Genomic DNA, 27,878 nt, shown 5'->3' with positions numbered 1-27,878 from the left:
ATGCATGTATGTCTGTATGTATGTATGTATGTATGTATGTATGTATGCATGTATGCATGTATGTATGTATGTATGTATGCATGTATGTATGTATGTATGCATGTATGTATGTATGTATGCATGTATGTATGCATGTATGTATGTATGTATGTATGCATGCATGTCTGTCTGTATGTATGCATGCATGTATGCATGCATGTCTGTATGTATGCATGCATGTATGTATGTATGTATGTATGCATGTATGCATGTATGTATGCATGTATGTATGTATGTATGTATGCATGCATGTCTGTCTGTATGTATGCATGCATGTATGCATGCATGTCTGTATGTATGCATGCATGTATGTATGTATGCATGCATGTATGTCTGTATGTATTTATGCATGTATGTATATTTGTATGTACCTATTATTTACTTCTAAATGGTGTCATCTTTTTATCATGTAAATGTACCATAATGAAATTGCTTTAATTAAACAGCTTTAACCTTTGAATGTGAAATATGCCTGTCATCACGCCTTTGTTGTTTATAAGTTACGATAATTAAAAAAATTATACCATTGTGTGTTCTCCCAAACTGAAAAAAATAAATGGTTTCTTATTTAAAAATAACTCATGAACGCCCCCCCCCCAAAGAAAAATACATACAGACAAATTGATTTTAGAATTGTATTTATTTAAAAAAACGATTTAAACATTTATAAAGTAAACTTTAAACAAGAAGCATCGAAAACTGTTGACATGTTTAACGTAAAGATATTCCCTGGTGATAAGGACAGATTTAATACTGGGCACCGTAGTTTGTGCCTGTGGGATAAGATTTATGCCACCCCCTGCCCAGTATGCATAACATATTAACAATATTAATTTAGGACACAATCATCCACGGCGCAAAAAACATGGTGTAAAATAACCTAAAGAACATGATTTAAGGTGGACCTGTCAGTGGAGGCAGCCATTTTGTGGGCTGAATGAATATTCATGAGAATGCAGCTCATCAATTTACTAGGAACCAGTACCTCATGAATACCAATCAGGCCTTATGAATATTAGTCAGGCCCCATAAATGTCAATCAGGCCTTATGAATATTAGTCAGGTCCCATGAATGTCAATCAGGCCTTATGAATATTAGTCAGGCCCCATGAATGTCAATCAGGCCTTATGAATATTAGTCAGGCCCCATGAATGTCAATCAGGCCTTATAAATATTAGTCAGGTCCCATGAATGTCAATCAGGCCTTATGAATATTAGTCAGGCCCCATAAATGTCAATCAGTCCTTATGAATATTAGTCAGGCCTCATGAATGTCAATCAGGCCTTATGAATATTAGTCAGGTCCCATGAATGTCAATCAGGCCTTATGAATATTAGTCAGGCCCCATAAATGTCAATCAGTCCTTATGAACATTAGTCAGGCCTCATGAATGTCAATCAGGCCTTATGAATATTAGTCAGGTCCCATGAATGTCAATCAGGCTTTATGAATATTAGTCAGGCCGCATGAATATCAATCAGGCCTTATGAATATTAGTCAGGCCTCATGAATGTCAATCAAGCTTTAGGAATATTAGTCAGGCCTCATAAATGTCAATCAGGCTTCATGAATATTAGTCAGGCCTCATAAATGTCAGGCAATCATTACCTCAGTATTGTCACTGATTACAAGCAAATTGATGAGCTGCATTCTTGTTCTGCCCATAAAATGTCTGCCGAAAGATCAACTTTAACTGAGGAGGGTATGAATCATATAGGGTAATGTTGCCATATTCTGGTCTGGACCAAGACATGCAAATCTACGGAATGTAGAAGGTATATAATTAATAGATGCGGTGGAGGGAGAACCAAAGGATGTCTACCTCAAGGAATAATTGTTGCAACACCGTAAAAACTCGTTACTGCATCGGAAACATCCATCTGTATATTACAGAGCCACACATTGTCGATGTGTCACCATTAAAACTAACAAGAAATTAGCTATATATTGGCTGTTGCGTAGTAAATTATAGATGGTATCCAGTTTGTTCTGTGGAATAAGAAAAAAATATATATGTTAAAATGTACATAAATAGATATAGAATATATCTGTTATCTGGAAACTTGTTATCCAAAAAGTTCTGCAAACCAGGAAGATAAATAAGTAAATAATTGTAGCTGTTCAATGATAATGTCATACACACAGATATAATCACCAACGACCTTGTAATACAGTCACCATAAGAAGCCCTGCTGAACCAGTTAGTGTGTTGGGAATGCCAGGGGCAGTGTTTGGAGTAATTCTCTTAAATACAATTTATTTTAATTATTCCATGGTACACCACATTATGGTGACTAGATCCTGTCTGGAAAAGCTAAGTCCCAGAAAATAGATCATATTACCATATGATCTATTTTCTGTTTTTCAGGTACAAACATATTATTTTGTATTTAAGGAACTCATTTAAAAAAAGCTACTTACAGTGGTGCCAAACTTATAAACCAACCCATGGAACATGTGTAATGTCCTTAACACAGCTTTTTGTAGGCAATCCCACCCTATGTGAAGATGGTTGGACAGAATCAAACAAACTTGGGAGATTAAGAGAAATCCAAACTTAATATGTACTCCTGCAACCACAAACTATACAAAACTATGATAAATGTGAACACAAAAGACAACAGAGCCACAATGTTACCAGCTCCAAATTTAACTTAAACAAATGTAGACTTTCGTTGCGTGATATAACTTTTCTTAAACGGAGATACATAACATTCTATATTTTTGTAGTGCACCTGTTAACTTGGAGATAGGATAGTGAAATCTTGAACATATGGTCGAACCATTTTGGTATTGAGTTTGCAGTGCAAGTTTTAATGATCTCATAAAATTAGGACTTGTATAACAGTAACTGGCTAGATTCATTTTCTGACTTAAATTTTACATAAAGTGACGGGCAGAGAGAGATGAAGGAGAGAGAGGGAGAATTACACGTAAAACCGGTGCACCTCCAGTTCTGCAGATATGTACTACGTGTGCACAGAAATTGCATTTTGGTGTTGCCTCAAGTGACATTAGCACCTTCCACTTATCTTGCTTCAAGCAGCACAAACATTCAGCAGACATTAGTACAATCACACAGGATGATCTGACCAGTTGACAAGCAGACTGTAAGTACTTGAGGAGAATTACCCACAAAGAGAAGTACAGAGGAGCACACTGGAAGCAACAGAGCAAGCTGTACAGCTACAGCTCACTGCAAATAAAGTACTATCTTGAAAAACACCTCTCCTGTAACACAAGCACAAAGGAAAGGTAGACAGGGTCATTCAACTCCTAATAGAAGTATAGTGACACATGTTCTGCTGCACTGTGAAGAATAAAAATCCATACAAAGGGACTAGAGGTAATAAAAGCTGTCTGTTATTAGCTCCTCTTCAGTTTTTCCTTTGGTGATCAGCTCATTTGGCCTCCACTATATTTTGGTGCCGATGGCTCCCACATCTACCTCTCGTCCATCATCGCGTGTCTCCAATTGTCTGTCAACCGTCTTCTCTTGGATGCCCCAGCGCTTTAATAAGTTGAACATATCTAAGATGAAAATCCTTGTTCTCCCTCCTCCAAGGGTCACTCACCTCTCCTCCTCTTCCTCTCCATTTACAACACCACCCTTATCCCTGTCTCTCAAGTGCGCTGCCTGGGTATCATCCTCTACTCCACCCTCTCCTTTACCCCTTTCCTAAACCTGTTGCTTCCACTTTCGTAAAATCTCCCACCCTGAATGCAACTAAACTTCTCACTTACACACAGTAATCTTCTCATCTCTGACCTTCCTTTCGCCCATTACTCGCCATTTCAATCTGTCCTCTATGCTGCTGCCTCAGCTCATTTTCTTCTCTCGCCGCTCTAAATTTGTCATCCCTCTCTGGCAGTCACTTCATTGGCTCTCTGTCCTCTTAAAAATCCAATTCAAACTACTTACTCTCACCTAAAAAACCCTCTGCCATTCCTCTCCCTACATATGCACCTTATTTCCACACGCACTTGTTCCTGCCCGCTCCACTCTGACAATGACCGCTACCTCACCTTTTCACCGATTTCTTCTTCCCACTCCTCCAGAATTTCTCTACTGCTGCCCCCAACCTCTAGAAGATACTACCACACCCTATTGTACTAGTATCCACCAGTCTCCAAGCCTTCAAATGTGCCCTTATAACTCATCTCTTCATTCCAGCCTACCAACCCTCCTCCTAACCCTCCTGCCTCTGCATCCATCTCTCCGTTTCACCCTGTCTGTGACCGCCCATTCCCTCTAGAATTTAAGCTCTCACGAGCAGTGTACTCTCTCCCAGTGTTTTCCTTATGTAATTATGTAAATTTGTTGTTTGCATTTATATCATTTTGTCACTTTTCTACATATGTTTGTGTAATTTTGTTGGATGTTCTAAGCCCCTATGCACGATGCTGCGGAACTCTTGTGGAGCTTTATAAATAAATTATATTAATAATAATAGAGAGGGGAGGGAGGGATAGATAAATTAGAAATATAGAGACAGAGAGAGAGGGGGGGCTAGAGGGAATGTGGAGAAAGATCTAGAGAGGATACAGAGAGAAAGAGAGAGGGAATGGGATAGAGGGTTATAGAGGACAGAGAAAAAGAGCAAGAGAGAAATAAAGGGCTAGAGGAGATAGAGAAAAAGAGGATTGCGTGAGAGAGATACGGCTATAAGAGACAGAGAAAACGAGTGAAAGTGGGATAGAGAGAAGTGTTTGACAGAGAGACGAGAGGACTAGAGGGAAGGTAGAGAGAAATAAGAGGGTTAGGGGAGATAGAGGGAAAGACAGAAGGAGGAAAGGGAGCTCTAGAGAGGAAAGAAAGGGATAGGAGAGAGAGAGAGCTTGATGGGGCAAAGAGAAGGAGAAGGAGGAGAGGAGAAAAAGAGACTGAAAGCGAGGGGAGGAAAAATAAGAGGGAAAGAGAGAGTGAGAGTGGGGAAAAGAGAAAGGTGGGAGAGAGGGGAGAATGAGAGAGGGAAAGATAAAGAGAGGGAGAGAAAGAAAAAAGAGGTAAAGAGAGAGTAACAGTGGGGATAGGGAGAGTGAGAGTCGGGAAAAGAGAAAGGTGGGAGAGAGGTGAGAATGAGAGAGGGAAAGATAAAGAGAGGAAAGAAAGAAAGAGGGAAACAGAAAGATAAAAATAGAAAGCTGTCATGGAGGGAAAGGATATTCAGTTCCCAGTTCACAAAAAAGAGACACAGCAGGTGTCATTTAAAGAGTTGTATAAACATATCCCTCATCAATGTAGACTGAATAGAATGACACGTCTAACTCATGGAGCTAATTTTGCAGTGTCCAAAACTTCTCATATCTATCTATCTATCTATCTATCTCATATCTATCAATTATATAGTATATCTATCTATCTCATATCTATCTATCTATCTAATATCTATCTATCTCATATATATCTATCTATGTCTGTGTCTATCTATCTATCTCATATCTATCTATCTCATATCTATCTATCAATTATATAGTAAATCTAACTATCTATCGCATATCTATCTAATATCCATCTATCTATCTTATATATATATATCTATGTTTGTGTCTATCTATCTATCTCGTACATATCTATCTCATATCTATCTATCAATTATATAGTAGATCTATCTTTCTATCGCATATCTATCTATCTAATATCTATCTATCTATATTATATATATATCTATGTCTGTGTCTATCTATCTATCTATCTATCTCTTATCTATCTATCTATGTCCGTATCTATCAATCTATCTATCTATCTATCTATCTCATATCTATCAATTATATAGTATATCTATCTATCTATCGCATATCTATCTAATATCTATCTTATATATATATCTATTTCTGTGTCTATCTATCTATCTCATATCTATCTATGTCTGTATCTATCTATCTATCTATCTCATATCTATCAATTATATAGTATATCTACCTATCTATCTATCTATATATCTATCTATCTAATATATATCTATCATATATATATATATATATATATATATATCTATATATATCTATGTCTGTGTCTATCTATCTCTTATCTATCTATCTATCTCATATCTATCTATGGCTGTATCTATCTATCTATCTATCTCATATCTATCTATCTATCTCATATCTATGTCTGTATCTATCTATCTATCTATCTCGTATCTATCTATCTATCTCATATCTATGTCTGTATCTATCTATCTATCTATCTATCTATTTCTTATCTATCTATGTCTGTATCTATCTATCTATCTATCTCATATCTATCAATTATATAGTATATCTATCTCATATCTATCTATCTCATATCTATCAATTATATAGTATATCTATCTATCTCATATCTATCTATCTAATATCTATCTATCTCATATATATCTATCTATGTCTGTGTCTATCTATCTATCTCATATCTATCTTTTTATCTCATATCTATCTATCTATCTATTAACTATATAGTATATCTATCTATCTATCTAATATCTATCTATCCACATATCTATCGATTATATAGTATATCTACCTATCTCATATCTATCTATCTATGTATCTCATATCCATCTATCAATTATATAGTATATCTATCTATCTCTCTGTCTATCTATCTATCTATCTATCCACATATCTATCAATTGTATAGTATATCTACCTATCTCTCTGTCTATCTATCTATCCACATCTCTATCAATTGTATAGTATATCTATCTATCTATCATATAGTATATCTATCTATCTATCTATCTATCTATCTATCTATCTATCTATCTGTCTCATATATATCTCTCTTTCTATCTATCTATCTGCCTGTCTATCTTTCACATATCTTTCTTTCTATCTCATATCTATCTATCTATCACATATCTATCTAATATATATCTTTCTATCTATCTGCCTGTCTATCGCATATCTTTCTATCTATATATCTATCAATTATAGAGTATAGCTATCTATCTATCTATCTATCTATCTATCTCATATCTATGAATGATATAGTATATCTATCTTTCTATCTATCTGTCTCATATATATCTCTCTTTCTATCTATCTATCTGCCTGTCTATATTTCACATATCTTTCTTTCTATCTCATATCTATCTATCTATCACATATCTATCTATCTAATATATATCTTTCTATCTATCTGTCTGTCTATCGCATATCTTTCTATCTATATATCTATCAATTATAGAGTATAGCTATCTATCTATCTATCTCATATCTATGAATTATATAGTATATCTATCTATCAATTATATAGTATATCTATCTATCTATTATATAGTATAACTATCTATCTATCATATAGTATATCTATCTATCTATTTTTTTCCCCTCCAGCTGTAATGTTTTTATCAATTACTATATCTCGCAAATTAAAATGGTATTAGTAATATAAGCATTATTTGCAGACAGCAGTTGGTTGGGAGATTACCATTGCAGCCAGTGTGTGAAGTGTTCCACAGGATTCATCCTGTACCTTCCTGGACACAGCTTACATTGCCCGCTCCTGTTTCAGGGGCTGTCTACAGTCTAGGATGCTGTAACACAAACTAACATTAAACCCCGTGCATTAATGATTTGTCCATATGGCTGTGTGTAAACTATCAGCCAATTATATCTCACCATGCCTAAACAGACGGGAAATCAAAGCCTCAACACATTTTTACAGCTGTGGCCGAGTTTGATTTTCCAAATATAGATGCTGAATTTGCTGGACTAGCAATTGTGTGTATATAAAAGTAGTTGGGAAAGAGGGTGGCACTTATCCTTCACTGGCTCTGCATCTGGAGGTAAGCTTGTGTCACAGGCCCTGTGTGGATGTACGCTTGGATTATAAAAGTGCTCTTGGTGCCCAGCTTTGTAAGGGTGCAATAAGTCATGGAAATATTTTATACTACTTTTTTTGAATTTTTTCATCACAATTAGAGAGATTCAAACCTGGAACATTGCGTTTAATGATTAATGGTTATTTGGGGTTGCTGCCAAATGTGGGGCAGATGACGTGTTTAACGAAGAAATAACTCTATGTTGTGCCCATACCAAAAAAAACAAGCAGATATTTCTTAGACTAATGAGTAAAAATCTGATTGCTGAAAGCTGATTATGAATGGTTTCTTGGGAATTTTAACAAAAATATACTACCACTTCCTGACCACCCTTGAATTCCACTTTTGATTAGCTGCTTTTCAGCTCCTGTAAGTCATGTAGGAATTATATTAGCCTCCAAGGTAGCAAGTTAAGCACTATTTAGAATGTTCGAAATTCTTGATGATGATGTTGAGTTTGTAGATATTTTTGGTTTTGTTTGCTGTAACCCACAGTAACTAAATCAGAGGTTAACATTTATTTTCTAAATGTTACTTCAGAAATAACAGCTGTAATCTGATCTGTTGCTAAGGGTTACCGCAAACCTAATCACATAACACTGTGTTATTAAATAAGCCCTAGTGCCGTTCATTTACTCATTTACTCCCTTCCTTTTTCTGATACAACCACTTTTACTATACTTACGTTAATATTTACAGTAATAGCGTAGTAATATAGTGAATATTCCGCTGCCAGGCCTCTGTGCCTAATAAGGGCTACTAACTGGTTTAACAAAACTCTCTCTCTGAAAGTAGGTTGAATATTAATGCTAAAACAATTTTTTTGCACTCTACTGACTGTATACAGAATGTTACACTGAATGCTTCAATTCTTTATTCCAAGACAATCTGTGTGATTAAATATTTAACACCTCTCGAAGATTAAACTGTTTATCTGTACTCCTGTATCTTGTTTCTTTCCAGCTTCTCTTTCTTGTCATTACATCTTACATCTTGATAGAGGACTAGAGGTGAGTGGTCAAAATATATTATTTTTAGTAAGGAATAATATTTTTTTTACGCAGGCCCGAGGTCATGCAGGACTAAGACAATAATATCCATCTTAAGAAAGAATGTATTTAAGAAACTAAAGGGTATCTACGTCTAAACACGTATTAACGTTTTGCAAATATTTTCCAGACATTTCTCTTACTCCCCCGTTGTTATTTTTTTTTCGCATTTAAAAAAAAAAAATCCCACTTCTTCCTCCAGGATTTTTGTTGCTATGATTCTCAAGTGTTCATGGTAAATTACTGAAATGTTGGATTCTGAGGTCAGGATGAGCATCAAAAGAGTTGTCAGTGATATTAGCAGTATAATTTTTTTATTTCTTTTTACATTTTGATACTAAGTGAAAGAGTTCCCTCATCATATCAAGTCAATCTAAAATTTGTTAACGTGAAATACAACTTTACATTATATTTTTAGCTTTTGTCATTGAACATGCTTTATAGAATATTTACATTGTTTGAATTTTGATATCTACTTGTATTAGCGTACATTTTATATATACAATAAAAATGTACACATACCTTAACATGACTTTAATACTAAGTCATGGCACAGTACAAATCCCATTCTTTAGAAACATTTTAATATGTTTAAGATTTATGTTGGCGCCAGTTTCGTGAGCATGAAAAGATAGTACCATTGGAGATATCTGTCCCTAAGTGGGATATTTGTTAACAACCATTTTCATCCATTCACAGAAACTCAGCAATCATGAGTAGTGATGCTGAGATGGCAATTTTTGGGCCGGCAGCCCCATTCCTCCGAAAACCGGAGAAGGAGAGGATTGAGGCACAAAATCGCCCCTTTGATGCAAAGACATCTTACTTTGTGATTGACCCCAAGGAGATGTACGTAAAAGGACTCATCACAGCTAGAGAAGGAGGAAAAGTAACAGTAAAGAAGGCAGACAACACCGTAAGTTTAAATTTGTAGTGAATGACTCTCTAAGAAGATTTACACAGTATTAAGCGAGTGCTGTCTTCTTATCGTACATCCCTGTTCTTTACAGTCTGTAACAGTGAAGGATGATGAAGTTTTCCCCATGAACCCGCCAAAGTACGATAAAATTGAAGACATGGCTATGATGACCCACTTGAATGAACCCGCTGTGCTGTATAACCTCAAAGAGCGTTATGCCGCCTGGATGATCTACGTAAGTGAATCTGCACTTGAAATCTTCATTGAGAGGGTAAAATCATTGCAGGAGGGGCACTGCACAGTTTGTGTCTACACTGCAGTAATTTTAAGCTTCTGGAAGTATGGGCATCACCAAAAGAGGCATATGGAGGGGATTCTGCCAAACTACCAGTGGTTGTAATTACCCTACACACTCCATATGTGATATATTACTGTTTCATCTCACTCTTCATAATCTTACAAGTTCCCTTGAAGCACTTCTTATATACCCTCTAACCATCTGCCTGTTTAATAACCATAGCAATTATGTTCAGGGCCACCAAGAGGAATTACGGGCCCGGAACGACAGCTTCTTGGGGACCCTTCCATAGCTGCAGAAAGGGGTGTGACCAAATCAAATTGGTGGCTCCTCCCACTACACAGACAGGCCAGGGCACTATGCCCCTGGTTGTGTTATAAGTCACAGATGTTTATATGCTTTATATAAATGGAAAATAATTTGTAATACCCTAAATATCTTCTTTTAATTTGATATTCCTAATGAAACATGAAATGACGATGTCATGACCTTAGATGATAAGATCACCACTTTACAGTAATTACTTTCTCTACCTGTATTGTGCTGCCTCTCTCATTGGCTTACATTTGTATTATCATGTACAAATGGTATATAGTTATCTTAATGATGTATATTTTGTTTCTCACAGACCTATTCTGGCCTCTTTTGTGCCACAGTCAACCCCTATAAGTGGCTGCCTGTGTACAACCCCGAGGTGGTCAATGGCTACAGAGGCAAGAAGCGTCAGGAGGCCCCACCACACATCTTCTCCATCTCTGATAACGCCTATCAGTTCATGTTGACTGGTGAGTCTTCCCAAACATTGATAGTTTAAGGAAGAAAAAACATACCATTCCGTGCAGAATATACTTCAGAACACTTGGGTACAACGATGGACAAGACACGAAAAAAGTAATAAAGTGTAGATGTAGCCATTGTTATTCCAAAGTGATATAGGCCAGCCATGTGGTTATCTGTAAAGCAATTTCCTAGGCTGCAATCCTATGGAATCAAGTGAAACTCTAGTATTAAGGCTCAAGGTAAAATTTTCTTCTGCTATAACATTGTCAAAATCTATATTTCAGCAATTTTGTTCATACGTGAGGTTAAGGGACTATGATTTACTGTCACTAGACTTTTTCTATAAATTAATTAAAATTAATGGCAGTTCCATAATGCTTCCTTTACAAGGTAAAATGACATTTTATCCATTGTAGGAGATTTTGCTTCTAATCATAAACCAATGATTTTAAAATAAAAAAAAAATCTCTTACATGGTGTCACCTTATTTTATTCAACTGTAAGAAACTTACTAGAGGAGGATGTTGGGCTAAGAATTATTGCATTTTCTAATAATAAATATACTATTTTTACTATTTATTTTAGATCGCGACAACCAGTCTATCTTGATCACGTGAGTAAAATGTCCATATCACAAAAACATTTACACTAGTCATATTTGAGTCAGTAAATTTCATGCAAATGTTTCTTTAATGGGAGTGTTTGAAGTGTCATATACTATAATATCAAACTGGGAGGGGCATGAACAATAAGTTTCTGGAAAGAATGGGAATAGTCATTCTTCTGCTTAATATTGGCTACACACACTTCAACATTGCAGCCAATATTGGGGAACTTGTCCAGTATTACAGTGTGTGTGGCCTGGAAACTGCTGTAATGTTCAATAGTTATTATCAGATATGTTGATAGTGCCTATTGGCCTGTGTGTGCGGTCATCTTCTGACCGCACTAATAGGATCCAGTTGGGGCAGAAACCATGCGGCTGCTGGGCTAGTGGAGCCGAATGGCCAGATCTTGTCCAATTTGGCCACCTATATGTGTGTGGCCAAATTGGGCACTGATCCTGTCGCCTGTGTTCACATCTGCAGGTAGCAAATGAACAGCCCCTTGTCATTCCTCCCACAAGGCCCTTATTTACCATTTGTAATGGTGGGATAGTTTGTGTAAGTTAGTGGCATTATATCCTGTTCCATAACACGACTTTTGAAATTACAGAATGTTCTGTGTATAACAATACGACTACTGGATGACGCACGCCTTAGGGGGCAATGGTTGCGTGCTTACTGGCTAAATTATGTAACTATAAGGAATTCAAATTAAAATCCAGTTACATGGACTGGTCAGATTGTACAGGAAAAGGGAAAGTCTAGGAGAATAGTTCTGCAGTATGAGGCTAACTCACACTATGTTCCTCAGTGGAGAATCTGGTGCTGGGAAGACTGTGAACACGAAACGTGTCATCCAGTACTTTGCTACAATTGCAGCTATTGGTGAAAAGAAGAAAGAGGCAGCTGCTGGGAAGATTCAGGTGAGTGCTCCAAAAAATTGTAATGCGCCCTGATTAATTCAGCAGATGTAGTGGAACAACCAATACTACTGGAACTTAAAGGATATCCTATTGATATACGATCAATAAGATAATAAAATCTCACTTACCTGCTCTCCCTCAATTTTCAGATCCGGCGGGTCTTGTGATGTCTCTCATGATCTGAGCAGAAGATCTTATCTCCTGTGTAGGGTGGACTTCTCTCAAGCTAATACTGTGTTGCCAAGATCCTTGATAATACTGCAATGGTTTGAGAAAGGCCTACCCCAAGCAGGAGAGAGGATCTCCTGCTCAGACCACTAGACAATGCAGGATCCGCTGGATCATAGAATCGGTGGAAGAGCATTTGAGTAAGAGTCTGTTATTTATTTATTCAATAAATTTTTAGATTTGGGTGGAGTAACCCTTTAGACTTGGTTAGGATAAAAATGAAAAAAAAACGTTTTAACTTTTAAAAATGATCGTACAAAATTGGCAAAATGGCCTTTGTTTGCTCTCAGCATTCTTTGATTTTGGTAGGGTAATGCTAAAGAAAAATCAATATGCATTTATGTTCTATATAAAGTAGGAGATTATTAGGAATTTACTACTTAAAAAACATTTCATTTCTCTACCTCTACTCCTTAAATTAAGTAAATTTAAAGTTATCCTTATTTATGCCAGCTGTCAAAATTACCAGTAATACTTTAAACCTATTGGTCTCCAAAGCAAGGGTGGACTTAAATATTCTGTTCCTTGAGGTGGCAATTTATATAGCTCGCCAAGTACACAAAGGAATATCGACGCTAGCATAAGTGGAGTGTACATTATAGGAGACAAATATGGTCATTTTAATCTTTAGTAGATATACAAACACGGTAGAACACTCTAACTTGAGACAAGTTAGATTTTTCATTAATTTCCTACATTCTGCTGTCCCATCAAAACATGCAGCTAGAGAAGGCTATCTCACATTGCAGGCGGAGTCCTGTTCCTACTGTACACTTATAATATGATGCTGAAAATGGAAAGGAAGGATAGGTAAATCAATGTGATGCTGTCGTAACTCATACTTGGCATTTCAACAATTTTAGGGCAATCTGGAGGATCAAATTATCCAAGCCAACCCTTTGCTAGAGGCTTTCGGCAACGCCAAGACTGTGAGGAATGACAACTCTTCCCGTTTTGTAAGTTGTGATAAATGTATGGATTTGCCACAGACAAATCATTTTCACGGAACACTTTAATAGTGTTGTTACAGACTTACCTATGTGAATTGGACTTTGTTTCTGCCAGCTCCACATTATGCTGGAAATACTCATTTATTGTTGCCAGCTCTTGGGGGGGGGGGGGAGCAGCAAGATTTGTGGATAGCCGGTTCAAGATGGTCACACTGTTATTTGCCACCAGGTTGATATTTGTTGGCAGTACATTGTTACCTCCTAAATGCATCTGTAATCCAAGATTAATGCATCTTGTTTGACAGGGTAAATTCATCAGAATCCATTTTGGCACTACTGGAAAGCTTTCGTCTGCTGATATTGAAACTTGTAAGTTTAAACCGTTAAAAGATAAGAGAAATATTCAGCCATAAGAAGAAACTGTGAACACCCCTCATGGGCACTTTTCTTGCTTGTTCTAGATCTTCTGGAAAAATCCAGAGTAACATTCCAGCTTTCAGCAGAAAGGAGCTACCACATCTTCTATCAGGTCATGTGCAACAAGAAGCCAGAGCTGATTGGTTAGTCTTTTTTCTCTAAATGGTGTAACACTTTATACTGTTAAAAAAAATGGTGTGATTGTAATAGAGATAATGTGCGTAATGACTAAGTGGTTAGCATTGCTCATAGGCAAACCAAGGGGGGTTTCCTAGTGCCTAGAAACCCCCCTCCAAGCCTGGGGCACTGTATAACTCAGGTGGCTGAACCCTGCCCCCGCTTCACATGGGTCTGCTTGAAAAGGGAGTGCTGCGTGCATCTGCGTGCAACAGTAGTTCACTCAGCATTGCCCATGTATATTATGGAGATAGGAAGAGTTGGAGAGCAGCCAAGCACGGTCTAAAATTATAGCTACGTCCCCATGCATGCTGGTCACGCCCACTGGCGGCGTGGTGTGGAAACCCCCCCCCTCTACAAATCCTGCGTTTGCCCCTGTTGCTGTCTAGTACACTTGGGCATTGGGTTCTATTCTGACCCAGGTTAATTTCTGCATAGAGTTTGTGGGCCTGAGTCATTAAAGAGAGCAAAGTATAAAAAAGGAGTAAATTTGCACCCGGGCAAAATCATGTTGCATTAAAATGTTGGGACAGATTTATAGTTGGGGAAGGGCATGTCCTAGATGAACTTTAAGTTTCAGTGTAAAAATAAAGCTTTCAAGTATTTGTGTGCTAAAAAAAACAGTGTTTAACTTATGTGGCAAATAATAAACTAATTTGCACCCAGTGGCGGATCCAGGGGGGGGCGACACTGTGCAGGTCCGTTCAGCAGTGACAGTGTGCGGCCCGGCTGCTCTGATTGTGTTTTACACACAATCAGAGCAGCGGGGCAGCACACTGTCACTGCCGAGCGGACCTGCACATACTGTGCAGCCGCCGGCAGCCTTAGAAATGAGAAAGGGGGCGGGGCCTAAATCGCCCCCCCTAAAATCGCCCCGGGTAGGGCAAATGTCTGGGTCCGCCCCTGTTTGCACCCCTTGTATTGTAACATGGTTTGTCCCGGAGAACATTTACTCCTTTTTTTGCCTTACTTTCCTTAATGACTCAGGCCCTGTATGTTTTCCCCCTGTTTGCATGGATTTACTCCTATGCTCCAAAGAACATAGTGTTAAGTTATTTGACTTCTGAGTAAATTATCCCTGGTGTGAGTGTCTTCCTATGGCAGGAAAATCAGATTACAAACTACATGTCCCTCAATGATTTTCTGATTGTTTATAGAATAATACATAGTTAATTGATGCTTAAATGATGCTTAGGATTCTTTAGTTGGAACGATGATCTTTTTGATTTTGGTTCTAAATATTGGAAAGACTTTTAATTATTGTTTTTTTTGGCATAGAATTTGTTATTAACTATTAAAAACCTAAATGAAATAATATAACCTTTCTCTGCAATATAAAATGTTCCTATGTATTTTCTTTTCTCCAGACATGCTTCTGATTACAACTAATCCCTACGATTTCCCCTTTGTGAGCCAAGGAGAGATTACTGTGGCCAGCATTGACGACCAGGAGGAACTGATGGCCACAGATGTATGTTCATGAAATTGTGCAACAAAAGCGTACCCATACATACACACACTAACATATATACATTTTTGGAGGTGGTGGGTGAATTTTGGTAGGTAATTGCTCTGTTTGTGATTACAGCAAGCCATTGACATCTTGGGTTTCAATCCAGATGAGAAGGTCGGTATCTATAAAATGACCGGTGCTGTAATGCACTATGGCAACATGAGGTTCAAGCAGAAGCAAAGAGAGGAGCAGGCAGAGCCTGACGGCACAGAAGGTGAGTAAGATGTGCCATGGTATACTATTAAAGCCCATATTGCGATGCTTACTTGAGATGACAGAACCTGTTGAGGCCAGAGTTGATCATCTTATTATATTACTCTCATTATTCATGGTTCTTTTTTTGGGTAACCATGTTATGAGACGCACGGTGGCTAAGTGGTTAGCATTTCTGCCTTACAGCACTGGGGTCATGAGTTCAATTCCCGACCATGGCCTTATCTGTGTGGAGTTTGTATGTTCTCCCCGTGGGTTTCCTCCGGGTGCTCCGGTTTCCTCCCACTCTCCAAAAACATACTGGTAGGTTGATTGGCTGCTTACAAATTGACCCTAGTCTGTCTGTGTGTGTGTTAGGGAATTTAGACTGTAAGCCCCAATGGGGCAGGGACTGATGTGAGTGAGTTCTCTGTACAGCGCTGCGGATTTAGCGGCGCTATATAAATAAATGGTAATAATAATAAATTGTTTCATGTTGAATAATGACATACGATAAATTATGTCTGCAAATGTCCTTATCTCCTGTGCCATATTTTTGCACGGAATTCAAACCATCTATTCCATTCTATTGGCTCATCTTTGGTCTTTATTTCTATTTCTATTCTTAAAACTGTCTAAAAATGATGGCTCTTAACTAGAGCATCCCATTGGCAGAAAACCTTCACCACTTTTGAGACCCTTCAATTACACGTCTAGAGAGAATTTAATTTCTATATTTATTAACTGTTTTCATTCATTTTATTATGAGTTATACAAGGGAAAGGAATGATTACATTTGTAGAATTTTGTTTTCATTGCTTTTTAAAAATGTTTAAATGAAGAACTGTGCATGGATAGATTTATGTATCCCAATTTGATGGTTGCTTTTTATTTGTTATTTTTAACTGCATTGGGTGGAGTGATTGTACACACAATGTCAGACGCATTGATTAAATTCACATAATTAGCCAGGTCCAGCAAGTGGTTACTTCCATTTAATTCATGGAGGTAACAGGTCGTAAAAGACATGGGGAGGGTGTTTCTAAGACAGCCCCATTAGGAATATTTTTTTTACATGATTTGATAACTAAAAATATTCATTGCAGCTACTTGATTTACACATTCTTTCGTCTGTTGTACAGTGGCTGACAAGTGCGCCTATCTGATGGGTCTGAACTCAGCCGATCTTCTCAAGGCTTTGTGCTACCCTAGAGTCAAAGTCGGAAATGAATTTGTGACCAAAGGTCAAACTGTCCAACAGGTCAATACATTTCAGTGCAATAACATATGCCTTAATGTGAATGCTGTAAGACAATGATAACCATGTTATAATTTCTGTACAGGTGACCAATTCTGTTGGTGCCTTGGCCAAGTCTGTCTATGAGAAGATGTTCTTGTGGATGGTCATCCGTATCAACCAGCAGCTGGACACTAAGCAGCCGAGACAGCACTTTATCGGTGTCTTGGACATTGCCGGCTTTGAGATCTTTGATGTAAGCAATATAACTTGTATAGTGAAACATGATTACATTGTGACACCTGCGTGTGTTATATTTATGTGATATTAATTGAGTAATTTGGCTTCTCTTGACCAGTACAACAGCTTAGAACAACTTTGTATCAACTTCACCAACGAGAAACTGCAACAATTTTTCAACCATCACATGTTTGTGCTGGAACAAGAGGAGTATAAGAAGGAAGGAATCGAGTGGGAGTTCATTGATTTCGGCATGGACTTGGCTGCCTGCATTGAGCTTATTGAGAAGGTATACATTAAGTGTTTTACACACTTACGGTATCAACATACAACAGTAATGTGAAGATAATATCCTCTAGCAGGCGTCTTTGAAAAGCATGATTGTCTCAATGAATAGGCTCATCCCAATGCATAACTTCATTTCATTTCAAAATGTGTTAGATGAAGGAGTGCAGAAGATAATTTGTGTCTCCTGAAATTAACAATGTACCTAAACATAATACAAAAATCTACATTTGGTGAAAGAGGAAAGTTATAGAATCATTTGTGTATTTGCCTTGTTTATTTATGAAATAATATAAAGTTATTAATTGTAAAATATATTAAAACATATGGCTATGCATTTTCTGGAGACTTTTAAAAAATGTTCAACACACAACCAAGAATATTAAGTATTAATAATTGCTTTTCTTTGATCAGCCAATGGGCATCTTCTCCATCCTTGAAGAGGAGTGCATGTTCCCCAAGGCGACCGACACTTCATTCAAGAACAAGCTGTATGACCAACATCTTGGCAAGTCCAACAACTTCCAGAAACCTAAACCTGGTAAAGGGAAAGCAGAGGCCCACTTCTCACTGGTCCACTATGCAGGGACAGTAGATTACAACATCACTGGATGGCTTGAAAAGAACAAGGACCCACTGAATGAAACTGTCATTGGGCTCTACCAGAAGTCTTCTGTGAAGCTTTTGTCCTTCCTCTATGCTGCCCACTCTGGTACAGACGCAGGTATTACATTATTTATTGTCCTTTAGGAGAAATATCATCTCCATTACTAGACAGTATACCACAGGCATGATAGCCACACAATTATTATCACTCTCAACATTGACTTACAGGACACCACCAAGTAATATTAATTCATTTGCAGATGCTTTGGTACAGAAGCAGGCATTACATTTTGTTATATTCTTTAGGAGTACCATGAGAAAAATTCCTCACTGCACACTACACTCCAGTCTTGACAACCACACATATATTACCATTGCTAATCTTGCCATACACAATACGACTAAACATTATTCCTTCTTTTGCAGATGCTGGTAGCAAGAAGGGGGCTAAGAAGAAGGGTTCCTCCTTCCAGACCGTGTCTGCTCTTTTCAGGGTAAATGTAGTTGTCTTTAATGCAGAAATATACATAACTTAGTGCCTTATCTTGCATGTACTGATATCTATTATAATTGTCCCTGTACAGGAAAATCTGAACAAGCTGATGAGCAACTTGAGAAGCACCCACCCCCACTTTGTACGTTGTCTGATCCCCAATGAAACAAAGACCCCAGGTAAGCAAATAAACAGTTTTAATATTGGTTAGGAGAAACAATTCTTGGTTAAATGGTCATAAGTGATTTATATGTGTATATTTATAGGTGTTATGGATCATTACCTGGTCATGCATCAGCTCAGGTGTAATGGTGTCCTTGAAGGAATCAGAATTTGCAGGAAAGGATTTCCCAGCAGAATTCTTTATAGTGACTTCAAACAACGGTATGGATCACTTGCTCAAACTCCTCTTCAAAATTGCATGTTTTAGTTATTCATCATAATTTGAGAGGAAAATGAAATATTTCGTTTTAATAGCAATGTTGTATGAATTTTCAGAAAAATAGCTAGCAACTTATTTGCGCTTCTTCTAGTCGAGTCTATCCTAATAAACTACTCAAACTTTGTTCAGATAAACTTAACCATGATCCACATCCATTTATAAAGAAAAACTGTGTGTATGTATATTAGAAATACATAAACATGAAAACGCAAACAAATTATTTGCAGTGTATTAGGCTTAAAAAGTTGAACATTTGAAATCTCCTCAGCTACAAGATCCTCAATGCCAGTGCGATCCCTGAAGGTCAGTTTATTGACAGCAAGAAGGCTTCAGAGAAGCTTCTTGGATCTATTGATGTTGACCATACACAGTATAAGTTTGGACACACCAAGGTACATGAAACTTGAGAATCACTGAGCTACTACATTGTATGCCAAAACCATCCATTGCAGTGGTAACCATTAAGTAAACATATTGTTTTATTCTGAAGGTGTTCTTTAAAGCCGGTCTGTTGGGTCTCCTTGAGGAGATGCGAGATGATAAGCTGGCACAATTGATCACTCGTACTCAGGCTATGTGCAGAGGGTTCCTCATGAGAGTTGAGTTCAAGAAGATGATGGAGAGAAGGTACTTCACATTTATAAATAGTTAGAAAATTACTAATAGTTGTTGGCATATTGACAAATCCAAATATGTTTTCATTTTAGAGAGTCCATCTTCTCCATTCAGTACAATATTCGCTCATTCATGAATGTTAAACATTGGCCATGGATGAAACTGTACTTCAAGATCAAGCCTCTTCTGAAGAGTGCTGAATCTGAAAAAGAGATGGCCAACATGAAGGAAGAGTTTGAGAAGACAAAGGAGGCTCTGGTCAAGTCAGAAGCAAAGAGAAAGGAGCTAGAGGAGAAGATGGTCTCCATTCTACAGGAGAAGAATGATCTGTATCTCCAGGTTACATCTGTAAGTGATTAATCACACTTTGTATGAAATAAATATGAATTAACTAAAAGCAAGTAGGTTATATCTGAAATATTTTTCACAGGAATCTGAGAGCCTGGCAGATGCAGAGGAAAGATGTGAAGGTCTCATCAAAGCCAAGATTCAGCTGGAAGCCAAAATCAAGGAGGTTAATGAGAGGCTTGAAGATGAAGAAGAATCAAATGCTGAACTAACAGCCAAGAAGAGGAAACTGGAAGATGAGTGCTCTGAACTGAAAAAGGATATTGATGATCTTGAGCTAACTTTGGCCAAAGTAGAAAAGGAGAAACATGCCACAGAAAACAAGGTATATTACTAATACACATGACATAATTTGTTGGTATATCATATTCGCTTTGAATCAATATACTAATCATATTATTTAGGCAACATGTTATCATCTTAACAAAGATTTATCGGTTGTAATGATACAGATATCAAATGGTTTTTCTGTGTGTCAGTCATATAAGAAAGTACAACTCAATAATGCTTAATACATATAATATATAGGTTAAAAATCTTACTGAAGAGATGGCCGTGCTTGATGAAAACATTGCCAAGCTGACCAAAGAGAAGAAAGCTCTTCAAGAATCCCATCAACAAACCTTGGATGATCTGCAAGCTGAGGAAGATAAAGTCAACACCCTAACCAAAGCCAAGACGAAGCTGGAGCAACAAGTGGATGATGTGAGTAGAATGAAGAGAACTAATACAAAATAGCTTCATTAATCTAATAATGTCATCATCCTTCAAATACATATATTGTTGTAGCTGGAGGGATCTTTGGAGCAAGAGAAGAAACTCCGCATGGACTTGGAGAGATCCAAGAGGAAGCTGGAGGGTGATTTGAAGTTGGCCCAGGAGTCTACAATGGATTTAGAAAACGACAAACAGCAATTGGATGAAAAAGTTAAAAAGTATGTCATCTTGACTGACATTGATTGACCATCGATGAAGAAAAAAGTACTTATCAAAATTCTGTTTTTATTTAAATAGGAAGGATTTTGAAATAAGCCAGCTACAAAGTAAAATTGAAGATGAGCAGATGTTAGCTGCTCAGTTGCAGAAGAAAATTAAAGAGCTTCAGGTACAATTTGCATCTTTGTACTAAGCATTTTCCAAATTACTGTAAGTTTGTAAAATACTAAAATTACCTTCTTAAGCACCGAATCAAAGTACATGGTTTTTTTTTTCAAATCAAACATTATAGGCCCGTGTTGAAGAACTGGAGGAAGAAATTGAGGCAGAACGCGCAGCTCGTGCAAAGGCAGAGAAGCAACGTGCAGACCATGCCAGGGAGCTTGAAGAGATCAGCGAGCGCCTGGAAGAAGCCGGTGGAGCGACCTCTGCTCAGATTGAGATGAACAAGAAGCGCGAGACAGACTTCCAGAAGATGCGACGTGACCTGGAGGAGGCCACCCTACAGCATGAAGCCACTGCTGCCACTCTCCGTAAAAAGCACGCTGATAGTACGGCTGAGTTTGGAGAACAAATTGATAACCTTCAGCGAGTAAAACAGAAACTAGAGAAAGAAAAGAGTGAACTTAAAATGGAAATTGATGATCTTGCCAGTAACATGGAAACAGTCTCTAAAGCCAAAGTTAGTACATTTTTTACTATTTTTTCTTTTCAGTTTTCAGTTTCGTGGATATTTAAAAGTTAAGTACACAATTGAGTATAAATATAAATATCTTATTTAAAATGTAAACCTACCCGGACTTTATTGTTATGAAGTCCTCTGTTAGAGCACATCATATTAACAAAAATAATTAACAATACTGTTAAACTCCTGACAATACACTGATATTATTTCATATCACTGTAGCAAATAATCAGTAGTCAAAGGGAGAGAGATGTTACTATGACACAAGAAATAACCTCTGTGTTTTTTAACAGGCAAACCTAGAAAAGATATGCAGGACTGTAGAGGACCAATATAGTGAGGTAAAAACCAAAGAAGAAGAACATTTAAGAGTTATTAATGACATAAATGCACATAAAGCACGTCTTCAAACAGAGAATGGTAATTATCTATAGTGAACAAATCTATTTAGACAGTTTCATATTTGTAAAACCAAATTCACCAATTGTGCGGCTTGTAATCTTTCCACAAAGGTGAATTCTCTCGTCAACTGGAGGAGAAAGAGTCATTAATTTCTCAGCTCTCCCGAGGAAAGCAAGCTTTCACCCAACAAACTGAAGAGCTGAAGAGGCATCTTGAAGAAGAGACAAAGGTACAGTATGTTTTTAAGCTATTTAGCGTTTGGGTTAACTTATTTGATGGAATTTTAAGAGTTTTCTGTGTCATAATTTTTGAAGGCCAAGAATGCCCTGGCTCACGCACTGCAATCCGCTCGCCATGACTGTGAACTACTCAGGGAGCAATATGAAGAAGAGCAGGAAGCCAAAGGAGAGCTTCAGCGGGCTTTGTCCAAGGCCAACGGTGAAGTGGCTCAGTGGAGAACAAAATATGAAACAGATGCTATTCAGCGCACAGAGGAACTTGAAGATGCTAAGTAGGTGTTAGATTCAATAAACTAGTTACTGAGTGATCAAAGTGTACAAAATGTAGTAGTTGCATTTTAACCTATTGAGGTCCTGTTTTAGCTTCGAGGAATCTCTACTCAGTGTTGATATAGTATAACCAGACAGCTACTAACTTGTCTGTATTCCGTGAATTCCCTTGCCATCCATATTTACCATAAAACAGCAACCTAAAAAACATGATTTAAACAAGAATAGATTATATGAAACCTTCAATAATGGGCTACCTCTATAACAGGAAGAAGCTTGCTCAGCGTCTCCAGGATGCTGAGGAGCAAATTGAAGCTGTCAATTCAAAGTGTGCCTCCTTGGAGAAGACCAAACAGAGACTTCAAAACGAAGTTGAGGACCTTATGGTAGACGTAGAACGTTCAAACTCAGCATGCGCTGCCCTTGATAAGAAGCAGAAGAACTTTGATAAGGTTTGATTTCAACATTTTGATCTTGCTTGTCTGCTTGAGAAGTGGGAATGACTGCTAGGTTTCGATTTATAAAAATACAATATTTTAAACCAAATATGGATCAATGTTATACCTGCAGAGCAAATTACATTAGCATTTTAATTGTTCAGGTGCTGTCTGAATGGAAACAGAAGTATGAGGAGTCCCAGGCTGAACTAGAAGCTTCTTTGAAGGAGACCAGGTCTCTGAGTACTGAGGTTTTCAAGATGAAGAACTCATATGAAGAGGCATTAGACCAACTGGAAACTCTAAAGAGAGAAAACAAGAATCTCCAACGTATGAATAAATCTATTTAACATCATTTTAAAGAAAATCTTTTAGTGAGATAGTAATGACAATGTCTTTATTTTGTACATACCATGTTGTCATAGGTTACCCGATGAGTCTCAGAAATTCAAAACTGTTTAAAATGAATCTGTTTTAAGCATTTTCCCCATTGTTATTTTTTCAGAGGAGATCTCAGACTTGACAGAACAGATTTCAGAGTCAGGGAAAACAATTCACGAGCTGGAAAAGTCCAAGAAAGTGGTTGAACAGGAGAAGTCTGATCTACAGTCAGCCCTGGAAGAAGCTGAGGCATCCCTGGAACATGAAGAAGCAAAGATTCTCCGGGTGCAACTTGAATTGACACAAGTCAAATCTGAAATTGAGAGAAAGTTGGCAGAGAAGGATGAAGAGATTGATCAGATTAAAAGAAATAGTCAGAGAGCCCTGGAATCAATGCAGAGCAGCTTGGATGCTGAGATCAGAAGCAGAAATGATGCTCTGAGACTCAAGAAGAAGATGGAGGGAGATCTTAATGAAATGGAGATCCAACTGAGCCATGCCAACCGCCAAGCTGCAGAGTCCCAGAAACAACTCAGAAATGTACAGGGACAACTCAAGGTAGATTATGTGTAGATGCAAAGATGCTACTCACTTGTATTTAATCAAATATTACAGATTATGGTAGTTTATTTAATTTCATTCCTACATAGGATGCACAATTGCATCTTGATGATGCTCTGCGAGGAAATGAAGATCTGAAGGAACAGCTGGCTATTTCTGAAAGAAGAAACAATCTCATGACAGCAGAAATTGAAGAGATGAGGTCTTCACTTGAACAGACAGATCGCGCGCGCAAGGTGGCTGAACAAGAGCTGCTTGATGTCACTGAGCGCGTTCAGCTGCTCCACTCCCAGGTGAGGCCGAGAGATAGTCCTCTTAGATATTTTGTTCCATATAAGTATTAGTCCAGAAGGGATCTCATTATTTGCCATAATTTGCCCATCAGAACACCAGCCTTATCAACACTAAGAAGAAGCTTGAAAGTGATGTCTCTCAACTACAAAACGAAGTAGAAGAGGCCATCCAAGAGTCCAGGAACGCAGAAGATAAAGCCAAGAAGGCCATTACAGATGTAAGATTTCATATCAGAGCTCACACTTTAATTAAAGTTTATTTTTTTTCTTTTATGTATAATATATATTTCTTTAATGTACAAGGCTGCCATGATGGCTGAAGAGCTGAAGAAGGAACAAGACACCAGCGCTCACCTCGAGAGGATGAGAAAGAACCTCGAGCAGTCAGTGAAGGATCTTCAACTACGCCTTGATGAGGCTGAGCAGTTGGCATTGAAAGGTGGCAAGAAACAACTTCAGAAACTGGAGACCAGAGTGAGTCTGCATCTATTTAAAATAATATATATTTAAATACATGGTAAAAATTAAATGAAAATAATTCCAACCAAATCTAAATCAATTCATGAAGGCAATCGAGATATGGGATGAACGGAAGATCTACTCACACTATATGTCTTGGTCTTGTTTAAAACATGTCTCTATTTTCTATGCCATGTTGCAGGTACGGGAACTTGAAAATGAGCTTGATGCAGAACAAAGGAGAAGCTCTGATGCTATTAAAGGCGTGCGCAAGTACGAGAGGAGAGTTAAAGAGCTGACTTTCCAGGTGTGTGGATTTGCCCTATCTTTATTGCCTAGCCACCTTGCACTTCCTGAGGTGTATGAGACATTTACAAAAGTACACTATTTGTCAGAAAGTTATTTGTAAGAAAGAAAATACAGTACTTATGCTACATGGGTTTACCCAAAGCGGAAATGTGTGAAGTTGCCAAAGAACAAACATATCCTATGGATGGGTTTAAAGAGAATTTGGCCAAATTCTGTGGGACAGCATGGAGGGCTGTCGAAGGTTGAATAGAAGTAAATGTACACTATTAATCTGTGGATTATTGGTAATGGGAAATCTCTGAAAAATAGAAACTAAACTGAACAAATTAATATAAACAAATGTTCTTAATTTCTGTGATAAAATATGTTTACGAGGGGTAGATAAACCGTGTGTTTTATCACCAATTTTTTCACTGACTTACTATGACATTTCACAGTCGGAAGAAGACAGGAAGAATGTTCTCAGGCTCCAGGACTTAGTAGACAAGCTGCAGCTTAAAGTCAAAGCTTACAAGAGACAAACAGAAGATATTGTAAGTATAACTTATTACATAAATAGTCTCTTATATTATTTTTAGGGTGTTTTTTTTTGCATTCCCAATAGCAAAAACAACATAAAGCACAAAAGGCTGATCTAAAATCCTATTATGTTTTAGGAGGAACAAGCAAACGCACATCTGTCCCGATTCAGGAAGACCCAACATGAGCTGGAAGAGGCAGAGGAACGTGCTGACATTGCAGAATCACAGGTCAACAAGTTAAGAGCCAAGAGCCGTGATATTGGCAAGGTGAGGTTTTACATTTCATAAAGGTCTTTAAATATTCAGAGGAATCTTTCAGTCTGTGGACATGGGGACATGGCATGCACTCTATTTACAAAACAATTATCCTCATTTCAATTAAAGTCAAGAGAAAAAGATTGATATTATAATTTACAAATCCCATCCCTATCTATAATGTTTTTAAAAAGCTTTCCGTAGTACAGTAATTTATATTCAACCATCCGACTCCTAAGAGTTTGTGGATTTCTTTTAAATCATTTTAACAAAGATTCAGGTTTATCCAAATTCCTGGTATATGGAAAATGAATTGCAATTCCATACAATTCAACACTTTAAGTTCCCATTGCACAGAGGTAAAATTTAAAATAAGATCTTATCAATTATGCCGCTTCTTTTTCATTTATATATGGAAATGAGGGTTTAGTTTCAGGTTTTTAGTCTGTATAATCGCAAAATATGTATTTGGCACATTCGTAATAGTAAGGGGATGACATCCAATGGTGGAAGTGGGCTGATATACGGTGGTACGCCATACCGCCACTTCTCCTGTTGCTTTGATTATAAAAGTATCAAATCCTTACATTTCCATTACATTTTCCATACCGTCCCTTCTAAATTTCCATACCGCCAATTCCAATTCGACCACTGATCACACCACTACACAATCACAAAACCATACGATTGGTATTTATGTGCACAGAATAGCATGTCAGTATGACAGATAAATATAATCATGTAAATTCACAAAATCAGGACAAAGAGCAGACTCTGGGATTCAGTCCTTGTTATACATCATTTCTTAATGCAGCAAAAAGTACCTACCACATTTAATTAAAAAATTATTCAGAAAATCCTGCTCTTGTTACCCCAGTTAGCAATGTACTTAACACACATGACATCATAGTAGACCAAACTGATTTGGGAACTTTGAGAAATCAATTTCTATAAGATATATATAAAAATATTATTATTCTGGGTAACATGATGTAACTTTTAGACACATTTTACTGGAGTATTAATATATTTTACATTTGAATTTTTTTCTGTTATATCTGTGTGTACACAATTTTTAAGTAAACAGGACTAGAACCAAGCTTTGACCAATCAGTGCATTAGAAAATTCACAGGACTTTACCAGCCTGTAGCCAAACACAGCATTAGAACAACCACAGGGCTATAACCATCCTGTAGCCAGTCAGTGCATTAGAATATTCACAAGACTAGAACCAACATATAGCTAATCAGAGCATTAGAACATTCACAAGGCTAGAACCAACCTATAGCCAATCAGAGCATTAGAACATTAACAAAGCTAGAACCAACCTATAGCCAATCAGAGCATTAGAACATTCACAAAGCTAGAACCAACCTATACCTAATCAAAGCATTAGAACATTCACAAGGCTAGAACCAACCTATACCTAATCAGAGCATAAGAACATTTACAAGGCTAGAACCAACCTATAGCCAATCAGCACATAAGAGCTTTCACAACATAAAAGTTAACCTAAGCCTAATTACATTAGAAACAACAAACTATATGTGTGAAATATCTATGAGAAACTAAAATGTAATATTTTTTTTCTTAAATTGCAGAAAGCGGAAGAGTAAAAAGAACAAGCCACAGTTTGCAGAAGATGTTCATATAATATGGACTCTTATGTAATTAAATGTTCCTATGTATTTAGTAAGTATAGCTCCAGATGCAAATAAAAAAAACATACAATTAAGAATTTGTGTGTGTGATACATTGTCTTTATATACAAATGTGCAGCACTGCATCAGTATTTTGTGTTAAAAAAGTAAACGGGAATGTTTTTAATACGTGTAATGAAAAAACGGTGCCATTTTCTTCAGGGTGTACACGCAATTTTCAGGTATTTGTCAAAGTGCAATCACTAAAAGAAATGGAACTGGGGCTACGTCATTTGGATGCATCAGTACAATCTATCTTTCAT

At 37.3% G+C, this 27,878-nt stretch overlaps 1 protein-coding gene and 1 long non-coding RNA gene across 2 annotated transcripts; one reads left to right on the top strand and one right to left on the bottom strand.

The window, feature by feature from the left end:
• Positions 1-660: 660 nt before the first annotated feature.
• On the bottom strand, positions 661-9,389 carry LOC142095164 (uncharacterized). Its single transcript, XR_012677749.1, has 2 exons — positions 7,456-9,389; positions 661-2,030 (listed from the first exon to the last, which is right to left on the bottom strand). It is a non-coding gene; the product is annotated as an uncharacterized LOC142095164 (long non-coding RNA).
• LOC142095158 (myosin heavy chain, skeletal muscle, adult-like) lies at positions 8,807-27,653 on the top strand. Its single transcript, XM_075177990.1, has 39 exons — positions 8,807-8,859; positions 9,598-9,814; positions 9,909-10,052; positions 10,744-10,900; positions 11,481-11,508; positions 12,312-12,423; positions 13,515-13,607; positions 13,907-13,970; positions 14,063-14,161; positions 15,563-15,666; positions 15,784-15,922; positions 17,043-17,161; positions 17,244-17,393; positions 17,496-17,666; positions 18,077-18,386; positions 18,695-18,762; positions 18,853-18,940; positions 19,028-19,145; positions 19,472-19,595; positions 19,694-19,830; positions 19,911-20,166; positions 20,249-20,491; positions 20,695-20,871; positions 20,956-21,101; positions 21,181-21,271; positions 21,395-21,784; positions 22,081-22,207; positions 22,300-22,418; positions 22,504-22,700; positions 22,967-23,150; positions 23,300-23,465; positions 23,641-24,074; positions 24,167-24,370; positions 24,463-24,588; positions 24,674-24,844; positions 25,032-25,136; positions 25,576-25,671; positions 25,795-25,926; positions 27,517-27,653. The coding sequence occupies exons 2-39, from the start codon at positions 9,611-9,613 to the stop codon at positions 27,529-27,531; spliced, it is 5,808 nt and encodes a 1,935-aa protein (XP_075034091.1). The 5' UTR covers positions 8,807-8,859; positions 9,598-9,610; the 3' UTR covers positions 27,532-27,653.
• The last annotated feature ends 225 nt before the right edge of the window (positions 27,654-27,878 follow it).

Source organism: Mixophyes fleayi, chromosome 6, assembly GCF_038048845.1.
Source record: "Mixophyes fleayi isolate aMixFle1 chromosome 6, aMixFle1.hap1, whole genome shotgun sequence".
In the NCBI taxonomy this organism is placed as follows: domain Eukaryota; kingdom Metazoa; phylum Chordata; class Amphibia; order Anura; family Limnodynastidae; genus Mixophyes; species Mixophyes fleayi.
The sequence above is the reverse complement of the archived record's forward strand: the minus strand, read 5'-3'. Positions and strand labels throughout refer to the sequence as shown.